The 16,313-nt window shown below is 35.6% G+C and overlaps 1 protein-coding gene across 4 annotated transcripts in view; it reads right to left on the reverse strand.

Annotated features, from left to right (window-relative positions):
* Positions 1–16,313, reverse strand: part of LOC101896206 (aminopeptidase N) — a 270,904-nt gene that overhangs the window by 141,579 nt on the left and 113,012 nt on the right. For 2 of the 4 annotated variants that reach the window (XM_059129602.1, XM_020039936.2), the window contains exon 3: positions 15,215–15,250. The exons of the other annotated variants lie outside the window; for them this stretch is intronic. In XM_059129602.1, coding sequence (XP_058985585.1) covers positions 15,215–15,250 — 36 coding nt within the window. The remainder of the gene's footprint in view (positions 1–15,214; positions 15,251–16,313) is intronic. 4 annotated transcript variants of the gene reach the window in all.

Here is a 16,313-nt window from a genome sequence, read left to right on the forward strand (position 1 = left end):
ATTTCGCACCATTTATAATTTGATTCCCACCTAAGAAACACATTCGCATTTTCTATAATTGCAGTTGAGATTAAGAATAGCATCTGGTTTGCAGATGTCATCCAAGTGGTGTCCCTGCGAATAATATTTCTTAATTTAAATTTGTTTCTTGCATACCTTCGATGTCGTAAATCAATGTTCCTCTTTCCATTCGAACAGACAATTATTTTTATTTATGAAGCGAGTATATTTTTTTCTGCAAATCTGCAAATCATTATAGATTTATGTTTCCTTCAATAGGAATGGCATTCATTAACCCAGCCGCGTTACACCAAGAAGCTGTGGCCTCTTTCTGTTGCAGCTACTTAAAGTTATCTTCCAAACACACACACACACACACACGCACTACGAAGTAGAAGCAGCAGAAACCCGTCATAAATATTTATCTTACTCTCCGTTTCACTTGAATGCCATGAAGAAAAATTAAAAAAAAAAACATTTCTAGGGTGTTGATCACTAATGGGTTACCTGATTCAGTATGACATCTTTGGATAATAGCCAGCAGCGAGAATCGTAACTTACCAGCCAAACATGCCACAGAAATCGTCCGTAGAAATTAACAAAAAACAAGTAAAAAGCTGTCAGTTCGGCCAGGCCGAACTTTGTATACCCTCCACCATTTGAAGCGAATTTGGCAATATTCAAAAAGAAAAAAATAAATAAATAAATAAAATCCGTTAAAAATTCATTTAAATTTTCTGCTTTAGGCTGTAGTATCCGTTACGAACTTCAAACACCGAATTTTAAACAATTCCGGTGAATAATGTCGATAAAATCATCAAAATACCGAATATCGGAAGGTACCGTCATATAGGGGCTATACGAAAACGTGGACCTGCACAGACAATTTTCTGTCATAGCCTTTAATATCCATTACGCACTTCAAATACCAAATTTGAAGCAATTCCGGTAATTAATGCCGCTGAAACCATCAAAATACCGAATATCAGGGGGTACCGTTATATGGAGGCTATACGAAAACGTGGACCTGCACAGACAGTCTTCTGTCATAGGCTGTAGTATCCATTACGAACTTCAAACACCGAATTTGAAACAATTCCGGTGAATAATCTCGATAAAATCATCAAAATACTGAATATTGGGAGGTACCGTTATCTTGGGGCTATATCAAAACGTGGACCTACTTGGCCCATTTTCCTTTTTATGCTGTAGTATCTATTGCGAACTTCAAATACCAAATTTGAAACAATTCCGGTGAATACTGTCGCTAAAATCATCAAAATACTGAATATCGGGAGGTACCGTCATATGGGGGCTATACCAAAACGTGGACCTACATGGTCCATTTTCAACACCAAAAGTTGTGCAGATATAATACATATTTGAATAAAATATAATCAACCTACTTCATTTTGTTCGGAAGCTAGAGTGATTTCCACAGACGGACGGACATCGCTAAATCGACATAGAATTGTATGCTTATCAACGATATATTTCGAGGTGTTACAAACGGAATGACAAACTTAATATACCCTCCATACTATGGTGGGGGGTATAAAAAACAATGTAGAATCGAAACATTTTTCGACCATTCCACATTGGAAATCAATGGCCAAACCAATTTCCATGCGTCTTCCAACCTTCCAGTGCCTTCAAGAACTTTAAGTATGTTTGTGGTACAATTGTGAATTTGGATGACGTATGTGTTCGATGTGTCGTTGCCATGTTTGACTGCCTCAAGTTAAACTTGAGCCATTCAGACAACGCTCTCTTGGAACATGGACGTGATTGGCGCCAAGGCGCTTAGTTCGCAAACAACCAACCTCCACATTGGCAAGGTATGTTATGAGCAGTTTTGTTGTTTGAAGGGAATCTAAGGTATGCTCCAATGCTCCACAGCAGCAGCAGCAGCACCACCACCACCGCAAACTATTGACACTTCAACATGCTACAAATGTCAATATCATGTGTCAATGTGACACTTAAGTAGTTGTGGCGCATAAACGCAACAACAACGAGTCCGGCTGACATTTGACTTAATTTTTGTTTTCAGTAATTTAAATTCAAATGAGGTTTCTTGCCTACTTCAAACATGCTTGGCTGCGTTACAATTTCCATGATCGCCAATATGAGTGGATGGCTGGCTGACTGGCAGGCAGGTTGGCTGGTTATTTGTCGACAATTAAGAGGTGATTGTTGTGAAAATTAAACTGACTCATTTATTGAGATATTTGCATTTTTAACTAAGTAGTTTCAGGCAGACCACCGTTGGTCTGTCAAATCATTTGGATGTTGCAATCATGGTGCACCACACCATTCCGAATATCAGGTGCAATTTGTCATTCGTACTGCGACAAATTAGAATGTATTTGGGCATATATGAAATTAATTAGATTTTATTGATTTCGAATGTACAGTTACAGGATCTGTGTTGTAATCTTCGAGGGAGGAGATCTTTAAACGATTTTCCGTAAGTTAAAATATTGCAGTATAACTTAAAATGTTCTAAAAGTTAAGCTAGACACTTTTCGGGTTCACATTTCTTGGAATACGTTGATTTAATTTTTATAGCCTCCACCTCGAAATATAGATATCAGACCCACACAGTATATCTATTCTTGATCAGTATAAAATTCTATGACGATTTAGCTATGTACGTCCGCCTGTGGAGATCACTTTAGCTTTCGAACGAAATGAAGTAGATTGATAAAATTTTACTCAAATGTATATTATGTCTGCAGGACTTTTGGTATTAAAAATGGGCCATGTAGGTCCACGTTTTTGGTATAGCCCCCATATAGTGCTAGCTCCCACTTTTCGGTATTTTGGTGATTTAAGCGACATTATTCGCCGGAAATGTTTCAAATTTGGTATTTTAAGTTCGTAACAGATACTACAGCCTAAGGCAGAAAATTGTCTGTACAGGTCCACGTCTTCGTATAGCCCCCATATAACGGTCCCTCCCGATATTCGGCATTTTGATGATTTTAGCGACATTATTCACCGGAATTGTTTCAAATGTAGTATTTGAGATTCATAAAGGATATTATAGCCTATGACAGAAAATTGTCTGTGCAGGTCCACGCCTTCGTATTGCCCCCATATAATGGTGCCTCCCGATATTCGATATTTTGATGATTTTAGCGACATTATTCACCGGAATTGTTTGAAATTTGGTATTTAAATTTCGTAATGGATACTACAACCTAAGACCGAAAATTGTCTGTACAGGTCTGCGCCTTCGTATAGCCCCCATATAATGGTGCCTCCCTATTTTCGGTATTTTGATGGTTTTAGCGAAATTATTCACCGGAATTGTTTCAACTTTCGTAATGGATACTTCAGCCTAAGGCATAAAATTGTCTATGAAAATTGCCAAATTTCCAAAATATTTAGAATATAGTTTTGAAATTTGGCAGGGATCTATGAATAACATCCATTTGCAAAGCACCTCCATCTAAGTATCAAATTTCAGAATTGTATTCTCATCTCTCACCCAACACCAAATATAGTACCCATGAACGACAACCCAAATATCAAAATGTAGTTTTCATGCACTATCTTTTCACTCAATACAAAATCCATATTGTACCAAATTTAGTGCAATTATGTATTACAACATTTGGTATATCTATCGTGCACTTTATCACAGACCCTCATGCTAAATTTCAGAATCCAAGTGCCATTCCGAATTCTAGTAACCTCTGATGTTACGAAGTGAATGAGAATTATATGTTGTGTGGTTAGCGTTAATAGTGTTTGGAACGTATGCACAATTGCACAAAAAATGCATTGCCGTTTTGTTGCATAAGAGGGCTGTAGCTGTCGGGCAGGGATGCAATTGATGTTGTTACATGTACGTGACATTTGCCATGACCAATGGCCACGAGGAATCGAAATTCGTTTAGAAAATGAAAACTGATGCATTCGCATTTTTTTGTGGGTCATTTGACATCATTTTTCTAAGAAATAAATTTTTTGAAAATCAAGGAATGGCACACTTTATGATCCGCCAATTGTTATTTTCATATGGCAGAATTCTTGGAAATTTTCAAAAAGAAAAAAGAAATTATTGCAATTATCTCAGTTTCTTTGAAAAAAATATCATTTAAATATTTTCATTGCATATTTTTTTTTCTAAAATAAAAAAAATCTATAAATTTTCATCAGTTCAAGGCAATTATTGTTTTAAGTTTTTGTTGTTCTTTGTTTTTGCAATAATTTCGCATTGCAATCCACATGTGGGATTCGTATTCATCGGTGTAGTATAATAACTTTCATCAAGCTGTCAAAAATAATCAATAATTCAAAATCCGTTCAACAACATATGATTGCAGTTGGCATGACGATGCCGATGACGATGAATAATGCATGGAATAGCCCACATATAAAATTTTGCCCAAACACTCCCATATTCGGTGAGTAATGGAAGGCAAAAAAGGCCTTGCAGATAATATTAGAATTCATGTGGATCATTAGTGACAATAAATCATAACAATAGCAGCGGCGGTTACTGTTTTAACTAGCTTCGGTGGGGATTTATTTTAGACGATAGCTACCTGAAAACATAAATATAAATTTACTTATTGACAGCTTGCGTTTTGTTTTCCGATTGATATGCAATTAGCGAATGAGATTTGAGAGAGGCAACAAATATTTAAATTTTTGAAAATGGTCCACTTTGGAGACCGAGGCAAAATATTTAAATGAAAATGGTCCCTAAAACGAAGGAGGTTCAGGGAGGTCGAATGTGTGACTACATACCACAAATAATACTTCACATGAATGGAGCGTTCAACATGATTTCTGCATTTTAAGAACTCAGTTCATAATGCTTAAGACAACAGTTCATAAGCGAACGAGAAGAAAAGAGAGAGAGCTGAAATAACCTGAAGAGCTCTATTAAACTGTGCAATACAAAATAACAAGAACAGGTATTCTCAAATTTGCGACACTATAAGAACTCAGTTCATACAGTACGAAAAGTACTAAATGGTAAAATGAAGGCAAAACCTTGAAATTTGTAAAACGAATCAAGTTTAGGAAGTAGGGTTATCTGTACTAAGTCTAACAACTGTTCTTAATGTGTACCTAATTTGGTACAATTTGGTTTCGGGTAAACGTATTGAGCTGGAAATTCAAAATGTTGGTATTGCAGTCACTGCTGGTGCGTAGGGTGGAAATAAAGCGGTTATTTCGGCAATACGTACTAAAAAAGGACGAAAATTACTAAATGGTACTAAATTTGTTATTGGGGGAAATGAATAATGCAAAAAATTTCAAATTTGGCAAAAGAGTGTAGGGTTGAAATTTGGAGGTGGAGATTTTTAAAATACTTCCTAAAAAAATTTCGAAAATTACTAAATTCGTATTTGGGAAGGAAATCGAATTGGAAATAAACCAAGCTAAAAAGTATCAGTCGGTTTTGCCGACAGATGTATATCCTCAGCCTTTACTCGATTATTTAAATATAATTTGACTTCAGGTATGATTATTCAAATTGTTGACCCTCTATGGAAAATAGATTCCGACGGAATGGGCCAATATTGTCTATTTCATATCGCACCTAAATATATATGACATCAATATTGCGTCTAGCTCTTTACGATATACGTTACTTCCTTGAGAGATATGTGATGATTTTTAGAAAATGTTAAAATGTGCGTGAGGTATCATATACAGGGTGCGATGAAAAAACTGCAACAAAGTCAAACGGATTTTCAAATTTTTATGTGTCGGAAATGGCATCAAATTTTAGAATAAGTTTAAATTTGTTCGAATAGATCATCTTTGGCACGAATTATGACCTTCAAACGACAAATGAAACCGTCATACGCTGTCCGAATATTGCTATACGGTATTTTGGCCCATTCCCGGCGAAGTACTTGCTTGAGGTGATCGACACTTTGGCATTTTTTAGTGCCAACCTTGCTTTCCCAAATACTCCAGACACGTTAGTTATACGGATTGGTATCCGGAGATTTTGGTGGTCATTGTGCGACCGAAATGAAGCGAGGAACCTTATTTTGTAACCATTCTTGGGTGGCGCATGCTGAATGCGATTGTGCTGAGTCCTGTTGGAATGTCCAAGGTCTTTAATACACCCACCAGAATATTTTCGCGATAATATTCTGCATTTATTCTGATGCCACGGTCGATTAATACGAGTGGAGAGCGACCCTCGGCAGTTATGGCGGCCCACACCATCACCATGGCCGGCGCTTCAGTTCTGGTAGCCAACCGAAGGTGCACATTTTCAGCTGACCTCTTTGGAAAGTAAACACGATCATTTTGTTTGTTTACAAACTGCTGGACAACGAATGTGTTCTCATCGGAGAAAACCAAATTCCGCAGTTCACCACTTTCGGCAAGCAAAGTAACTCTTTAGCTCTTTTGAGTCTACTTTTTTTCTGTTGCTGTGTAAGTTCTTGCACTTTTTGGAATTTCAATGGATTTACCCCGGCAATATTTGCCGAATTCAACATTGCGATATGTTCAGCTCACGAGCCATTTTTCGGCCACTGAGAGTTTCGATGAAGTCGCTTCTTTACTTTTCGAACCATTTCTGCTGATGTTGCTGTAACGAGCGATGGTACGAGACACAAAAGATTTATTTACATTTAAATGCTGGAGTGCTCTAACGATTGCCACTTGTGGGTTTCCAGCCAAATATAAAGAAATCACACTATCACGCCTGAATTCCTTCACAGATGGAAAATTCTCACCAAAATGCTTTTTTACGCTTGTCACTAGAATAATTTGAACAGCTGTCGGAGGAGTGGCTTAGAAATGACAGCAGTCTCAAGTTGATTGCTGTTTTTTCATCTCACCCTGTATGCCACCTTCACAGCAGATCTTGTATTAGTAGAAATAATGGGAAGTGTAAAACCGGATGCTTATTTCGGATTTTATGATCGTTTTGGTTATTCACAATTTTGTCCTTTTGTAGGGGAGGTACAGGAAGGATTTGTTCGACCTCAACCATCTTTATAACAGATCTTGTGTTGATGGAAATATTGCGATGTACCAAGTCTGAATGGAATCAGATGTTAATTTCGCGTTTTATGAGCTTCATGGTTATTCAAAATTTCGACCTTTTGCGGGAGAGGTACCAGAAGGAGTGGACCGATATATTCCATCTTCCCACCAGACCTTGGATTAATAAAAATATTGTGATGTGTGTAATTAAAAAACAATTGGACTCTTACATCATCATTTATAAGAGTTATAATTATTCAAAATTTTTACCCTTTGTGGGGAAAGTACTAGCACTGGCGCATATGTTAGGATTTGTAGTTGGAGCAAAATCGGATTATTCTTTCACTTTATGTGCAATAAAATATTTTTTTGAAATTTTCGACATTTTGTGGGAGTGGACCGACAGGAGTGGACCGACATTGCCCATCTCCGTACTCGATCTAAGTATAGTAATTATACTCCCTTCGAGAGTTATCATGCGCACCAGTCAACAGATAAAAGGACTACATCGACTCCAAATATCCTGAAACGGATTTGGTCCAAAGATACCCAGGGTCTAAAAAAGTTACTTCGATGTAGACCGCTTTGGTCGTATCAAATGATATATACCCTCTCTAGCTATATGGCTGAGGGTATTAAAAATTTGGTATAAGGGTTAATTTTTTTGGCGTATGGTTGCAATATGAATGTGGCTTTTGAAGTTCGTACCAAAAAGTAGGATGGGTACCAAATTATATTTAATTTGGTATTTGGGGAATAAATAGAGCTAAAATTCTCAAAGTGTTAGATTTGATGTTTTGTTTTTTCAAATGGTACGAAATTTTGAGCATTTAAGTTTACGTATTGTTAGAAAATTTGGTCCATCTATTTTACTCAATCAAAGAGTTTCAATACGAAACTTGAAAAAACCAAACATCAAATCTAACACTTTTCTGTAGATTATATTTTGTTGTATATACCCCGGTACTAAAATTAAATGTTTCATCCACCAAAAAAGCGGTTAATTATAGACAACATTAGAGAACTTAAACATCTATTATATTCACTATTTTATGACAAACCATTAATTAACCAATTAAAGAAATGCCATAAAAATGAGCTGCTGGCGTCTGCCACACCAAAAATAAAATAAAAACGAAAATTGTTTTAAAATACACGATCGCTATCTGCGATTACACCCAAACACAAAATGTAATCCAAAACGATCACGTGTTGAAAAGCCATATTAAATTTGAGAAACTACAACGACGACAACAATGAAATTGAAACTACAACAACAACAGCGACAACGACAATGGAGTGTCACTTTTTAAGCAACCATAAATGTCATTAATGTTGTCAAGCGGCGATGTTCCATTAAGAAAAGTTGTCAAATTTTTATGTCTTTTCAATAGCCGCAATTTGGGTGATGGGCGTGAAGAAGAGATCACCGATGCGGTCAATTTTTATTACAGCCAATAAAATCGAGGTAAATGATGATGGCTTTTTCGAAATAAGTTTTGCTGGAAAGCAAGAGAAGAGGTTTAAGGTGAGACTGAGACACAAACTGTTGCTGCCTCAAAGGCTTCAGAATGAAAGGAAGTGAGAGAATGGAAAACTGTTATTATTTCGAAGGAAATGTTGGAAAAGTTGAGAAAATGGATAAACTCTCTCACATTGGTTTAGTCTATTTTTTCTTTCGACTTAATTGAGTCCTGCGCCAAAAGAGATAATGATTTCCAGAAAAAAATCCTCCGTTCTATTTACACCCCACGTTGGCTGCCAAATCTAAATATTTGTTGTTATTCAAAGATTCGTTGCCAATCGCCCGAAATAAAATTTTAAACATTTTTATAGTTGCTCATTTCTTTATGAAAACCATTTCCAGCTGTAATTTAATCGTGCCACACGTTGGGCGCCAAAAATGAATATTTTGTATAATATAGCTATAATTTTGAAATTTTGAGTCTGACTCAATCTTGGGCGGGATAAGCCTGGTTTTTCTTTTCGAAATACGTCCCATACGGGTACGAAAAGTACTAAAAGGTACTAATTATGGTACCGATTCTATTGAACAATTGCGACATACTAGAGCTCTGATATTTTGTAAATAGATTTGTCAAATTAGTAGTATTGCCATATAAAACTTGTGTTCCGTTTCATTTACACCCCACGTTGGGCGCCAAATCCAAATGGTTTTATAATTTAATGATTTATTGCCAATCGCCCGTAATAATATTTGGAACATCTTTACAGAAACTCATTTCTTTATGATAACGATTTCCATCACTAATTTTTTATATCACACCTTGGGCGCCAAAAATGAATATTTTGTATAATATAGCTAGAATCTTAAAATATATACTGAGACTCAATCCTGGGGCGTAGGTACGAGATAAGGCTGAGTTTTTTTTTCGAAATAATTCCTATAAGGATACAAAAAGCACTAAAAAATACAAATTTTGCGCGATTGGAAAATACTAGAGCTCAGATATTTTGTATAAAGGTCAGTCAAATAAGTAACATATTCATAAACAACTTTTGCACCATTTCATTTACATCCCACTTTCGCCAAACGCCAAATTTGTTAATAATTTGTTGCCAATCGCCCCTAATAAGTTTTTAAACATCTTAATAGATACTCATTTCTTCATTCTAATCACTTTCAGCAGTAATTTTATTTATGCCACACGTTGGGCGCCAAAAATTAATTAAAGGGAATTTAAGGGTGAGATGAAAAAACTGCAACCAACTTCAAACTGGTGTCATTTCTAAGCCACTCGTCCGACAGCTGTTCAAATTTTTCCAGTGACAGCTCAAGCTTACAAGCGTACAAAAGCATTTTTGTGAGAATTTTCCAGAGAAAAAGTAATTCGTGATGGAACTTACACCGAAACAGAAAGAAAGTAGACTCCAAAGAGCTAAAGAGTTGCTTCGCTTGGCCGAAAGTGGTGAACTGCCGAATTTGGTTTTCTCCGATGAGAAAACATTCGTTGTCCAGCAGTTTGTAAAAAAAACAAATGATCGTGTGATCGGCGCTTGCCAAAGAGGTCAGCTGAAAATGTGCACCTTCGGTTGGCCACCAGAACTCAAGCACCGGTCATGGTGATAGTGTGGGCTGCCATAGCAGGCGATGGTCCCTCTCCGCTTGTATTAATCCACGTGGCGTCAGAATAAATGCCAAATATTATCGCTAAAATATTCTGGAGGGTGTATTAAAGCCTTGGGCAGGCAAACATTTTGGTCGCAGAACTTGGACATTCCAACAGGACTTGACAGCATCCTATTCAGCATGCGCCACCCAAGAATGGTTACAAAATGAGGTTCCTCGTTTCATTTCCAGCGCAAAATGGCCACCAAAATTACCAATCCTTTGGACTATTGTGTCTGGAGTATTTTGGAAAGCAAGGTTGGCACTAAAAAATACCAAAGTGTTGATCACCTGAAGCAAGCGCAATATGTGAACAATTCGAACAAATCTAAACCTATTTTAAAATTTGATGCTATTTCCGACATTTTTTGCTTTCATTCAATAAAATTTTTAAAAAATGTACAAATTATGACGCTTGCCTTTGTTGTACTTTTTCATCTCACCCGGTATTTGAAAAAAAAACGCGAATATAATTTCTTTGTTTTTTGATGAATTTTTGAAAAAAAAGGAACGAACTTTTTCGAATTGAGGCATGGAAGTACAGTGTTGCCCATATTCGACGGACCCATCTGGCAACGCCATAACTTTTGACAGAGATGTCACATCGTTTAACGACATACCGCGTTTGAATCGTCAGTCCAAGCAGATTTTTACCATGAACCAATACACGCCACGCGAGCGCTCTGAAATTTACATTCAACAGAATCAATTGCGAAAACTCATCGTGCTTTTAAAACATTAAAAAATGTGAGAACACCATTAAGCGTTTATACGAAAAATTTTCGACTGGTAAGGCTCTTTCTAATCCGAAGAGGTCATATAAAAGTCGAGCAAGGCGATCGGCCGAGAATATCGCTGCCGTACGAGCCAGTGTTGAGAGGTCCTCAAGAACATCCCAAAAACGCCGTTCTCAGCAGTTGGGCATGGCTCGGTCCACTTTACAACGGATTATTCGCATTGATTTGCATTTGTTCCCGTACAAAATTCAATTGACGCAAAGAATGTTGCCTGCGGACAAGCCTCGTCGATTGGAATGGGCCCAAAGGTCCGTCGAATATGGTTGCCCATATTATATGTATACTTTTTTACAGCTAATTTTAGACGTTTCGATTCTGAGTTAAAATCTCGCTTAATTCTTCATTTCTTGGGGAGGGTGTCAAAGGAAGAAATATTTTAGATCCAATTTAATTGTAAGTTTCTGAACAAAAGAAATTCATATACTTAATATGTACCACGAAAATAAACCTTAAACCTTACACTAAAAAATTGACTCACAGGAAAGTAATAAATGATATATAAGCGCATACGGGCTTTCAGGAATACATTAATAACCATTAGGAAGTCATTTAGGTTTCTGAAGGCTTCCATTAAAAGTAAAAAAAATCGGTTTTTTATTTATTTCCAATACAAATGTGTGCGGTCTACCTAAATCTCACCCAAAAAATATTCCAATAAAAATCGAAAATCATCCATACCAAATGTACCTAAAAATGTTTGTATGTTTTATTAGCTTTTTTTCGGTTTGTTTATTTTGGTTTTTCTTCTCTATAAAGCTAAACATGTCTACCCGTTCCCTAAAAAATTGAAAAAAAAAATTAATATGGCGACCTCTAAACACCGTTTATTTATTGACATCGAAACATATTTGTTTATTTTTCATTTCTCCCTTTTCATTTTCATGCAGCTGACGATGGCTCAGTATTTCTTAGAAATTTCGATTTTTTCATAACCAAACCGCGCACATCCACGATGGTAGGTCCTTCAAAAGCAAAAAATGCCATTAATTTGTTTGTGAAGTTATTTATTGGGATTTTTTGTAGGTTTGCTTTTTGCTGCAACTTCAAGGTTAAACGCAAACTTTTAACTGAAAACGAAATGATATCATCATCATCGAGCAGTGCATGGCGGAAAAGGCGGTTTTATTTTTGAAGAAGAAGAAAATTTGTTAAGGCATACATATGTATATGTATATGCACATGACAATATGTATGTCTGTACGTTATCTGGCGGTATATTTTATGCACATGCCAATTCTTTGTATCAACAAACCCAATATACGGTGGTAAGTGCAAAAATTTGTTGTATAAATAAATGGAATATATATCACACGTGATAGCACTGAGCTGCAAAAACGGAGTGTTGACATATGAATGTTTTTTAGTTCCTCGAATTTGTTTAACAGATTTTTAATTTAATTCTCAGATATATTGTGATTTCAGAAGACAGCAGCTGCAGAAAATCAGTCACGAAATTCAATTTGTTTGAAGTAGATTTCATTGTTTGCATTTTTTATTTTAATTATCAGAGCTATGCTATAAAGTTGATATGTTAAGAATACTTTGCATCGTTTTTTGTTGCATTCCACGTTGGGCGCCGATATTGAATACTTTCATAAAATTTCAGAGAATTGTAGACAACTTCCCACATAAATTATTTAAAACACCTATCTGGATAACTATGCCCGTCATCTAAAGCCCAGACTACCGTCTCCTATTTCTAACTACAATTTGAAATGTTGCCCCCATATTGGGCGCCAATCTTAAAACCTCAAGTTTTAGTCATTATACTGTTGTTTGCGCACCTAAACAAGTATGTTTCAGAAAATGTACAAATATAAATATTTCATACCCCTTTCGAGCCACTCCCCACGTAAGGCGCCACGCCTGAGTCTTTTATGATTAATTTAAATAAAAGTTGCTAATCTCCCATCTAAATATATACAAAATTCCTGTCTAGATATTAATTACTTTGGGAAAAAATAAAAGCTGTATAAGCCGAATAAGACATTAAAAGGTAATGTAAACACTCTACGAACTGTATTATTAGTAGGTAGAAAAAATGGGTTATTCCTTAAAAAATAAAAAATGACTTACTTTTCTCATTACCAAATAATGAGTAACTGGAATTAATTATTTACTAGATTTTCTTTTTTCCAATAAAAAGAAATATTTCCTCAAACGTCAATGGTGGTTTTTTAATTATGATTAACGTGGACTTTTTAACAATATTTTTTCAAAGGACTATCTGGAGCCTTTTCGAAGGTCTTTCATGAACTTCTATATTTCTCAAAGGAGTGGTTCTTTGAATTTTCAAAGACAGTTTTTGAAAGGAAAATCGAGATCTTTTAAATGATAATTTTTCGAAGGACTAACGCGGATTATTTAAACATATTTAAAAAACAAGTAAAAAAGCTGTAAGTTCGGCCGGACCGAACTTTGAATTGCCTCCGCCATTTGGAACGAATTTGGCAAGGGTCAATACGACAAAATGGACCTGCATAGCCAACTTTTGTCATAAGGCATTACAATATTCAAATGCGGAACTTGAAAAAAAAAACCCTTTATATGGAGACTATACCAAAACGTGGAACTGCATACAGGGCTATACGAAGACGTGGACCTGAACAGACATTTTTCTGTCTTAGACTGTAGTATCGATTACGAACTTCAAATGCCAAATTTGAAACAATTCCGAAGAATAATGTCCTTAAAATCATCAAAACACCGAATATCGGGAGGTACCATTATATGGGGGCTATACGAAGGCGTAGACCTGCACAAACAATAGGAATAGCATTCTGCTATTATATAAATTCTGCCATTCTATACGAATAGCAAATTCTGCTGCTATTCTATACGAATAGCATATTCTGCTGCTATTCTATACGAATAGCATATTCTGCTGCTATTCTATACGAATAGCATATTCTGCTGCTATTCTATACGAATAGCATATTCTGCTGCTATTCTATACGAATAGCATATTCTGCTGCTATTCTATACGAATAGCATATTCTGCTATTCTATACGAATAGCATATTCTGCTGCTATTCTATACGAATAGCATATTCTGCTGCTATTCTATACGAATAGCATATTCTGCTGCTATTCTATACGAATAGCATATTCTGCTGCTATTCTATACGAATAGCATATTCTGCTGCTATTCTATACGAATAGCATATTCTGCTGCTATTCTATACGAATAGCATATTCTGCTGCTATTCTATACGAATAGCATATTCTGCTGCTATTCTATACGAATAGCATATTCTGCTGCTATTCTATACGAATAGCATATTCTGCTGCTATTCTATACGAATAGCATATTCTGCTGCTATTCTATACGAATAGCATATTCTGCTGCTATTCTATACGAATAGCATATTCTGCTGCTATTCTATACGAATAGCATATTCTGCTGCTATTCTATACGAATAGCATATTCTGCTGCTATTCTATACGAATAGCATATTCTGCTGCTATTCTATACGAATAGCATATTCTGCTGCTATTCTATACGACTAGCATATTCTGCTATTCTATACGAATATCATATTCTGCTATTCTATACGAATAGCATATTCTGCTATTCTATGCGAATAGCATATTCTGCTATTCTATGCGAATAGCATATTCTGCTATTCTATACGAATAGCATATTCTGCTGCTATTCTATACGAATAGCATATTCTGCTATTCTTTGCGAATAGCATATTCTGCTATTCTGCAATTCTATACGAATGGCATATTCTGCAATTCTATACGAATAGCATTCTGCTGTGTTATGAGAATAGGATTCAGCTATTTTAGGAGAATAGCATTTTGCTATTCCATGAGAATAGCATTCGTCCTCAAATGCGTAATATGCACTCCCCAACAATGAAATTGATACCGGGCATCAGATCATGCTCGAAAATACCTCTGCCACATTTTGTCAAGATCGGATCAACTTCGACATACATCTTCATCCGATATTACGGTAATCGCTTACCATTTATGTAGCATAGCCCAAATTGAATAGGTTTGGTATTAGAGGTAAAAAAGCCTCCGTCAAATTTTTTGAAAATCGATTTTTCAAAAAGCTACTACTCTAAAGCCATGATACGCATTCAAATAATGTTCATAGTTGGTATGATCTACCTCCCATAAATTCCCAATATAAACGTTTTTGTAACGGGAGCTCTACTGAATACTCATAGTGGTGTAGGGTAACATATAGTTAGCCCCTTTTGACTTTTGACCATCCCTTAATGGTTAAGAATATTTTTATAATTTTATAATTATGTGATATAATAACACCAAAGTGAATAGTTGCATTAATTACCTGGACTTTCCACACCTATAATGGCATCCGAATCCTCTTTAAAATTGCAGCAATTTGAAGGGAATATTAAAAGAAATTGAAATTTTTCTATTAATATTTGAAATAAAAGGCATTGCATTTACAAAAAATGTGCCAAGTGAAAATGTTGCCCAAAAAGAAATGGAAACCAAACATTTTTGAAAACAGCAAAGAATTTGTAATTGTAAGCAGAGAAAACAACTCATTTTCAAGTGTGACTAACTAATAACGAATGACTGTCTGTCTGTCTGTCCGGCTGACTAATCAAGAAATACTAATTTGTCTATGACAAATTAAAAAAAAAAAAACAAAGAAAAAAATAATGAAAATTAACGATGTATAGCTGCAATTGTTATTAATAGTTATTACAACATTCACTATTTATATCATTGAACTAATGTAATAAATGACTGACTAAATGAATGAACGGATGGGTGGATGTACGGTTAAAAAGACAGACGTTTGGACGTTTCTGAGTGTCTGTGTTTTGAGAAAATAGAAAAGAAATATTCAAATAAAATCAAAAGAATTTAAAAAAAAATCTACTAAAACAAGTAAAATCAAAAGTGTGTTGTTTTGCTTTGTTTTTTTTTTTTTTTTTTTTTTTTTTTTTTTTTTGAAATATGCATTGAAATTGCATTTCTGTTTCTTATGTCAGTGGAATAAGAACACATATTTGAATATCAAAAAAAATATTTCAAAAATTCTTTGAAAATCTACACAGCGCCGCCAAATTTTCAAAGTCAATGTATTGTTGCGGCAAGCAACAGTTGTGGTGGAGTAATGTAGCAGACCAGAGATACATAAGAGCATAAAATAAGAAATAGGCTGAGAAGATCAGAAGAGTTTTTCTTCATAGAAAGTCAGATCCTCCCTGGGAGAACCCTGGAACGACTTCTCTTGGAAAGCAGGAAAGTCTTTTCATAAAAGACCAGAAGTTATTTTCTTTGAAGCTCAGAGTATCATGAAGACCATTATGCCTTTTCTTAAGATGACTATGAAGCCTTTTATATACCCTCAGCCATATGGCTAGAGAGGGCATATGTCATTTGATACGGCCAAAACGTGCCTCATCGAAACA

The sequence above is a fragment of the Musca domestica genome, unplaced genomic scaffold, assembly GCF_030504385.1.
Source record: "Musca domestica strain aabys unplaced genomic scaffold, Musca_domestica.polishedcontigs.V.1.1 63, whole genome shotgun sequence".
Classification (NCBI taxonomy): Eukaryota; Metazoa; Arthropoda; class Insecta; order Diptera; family Muscidae; genus Musca; species Musca domestica.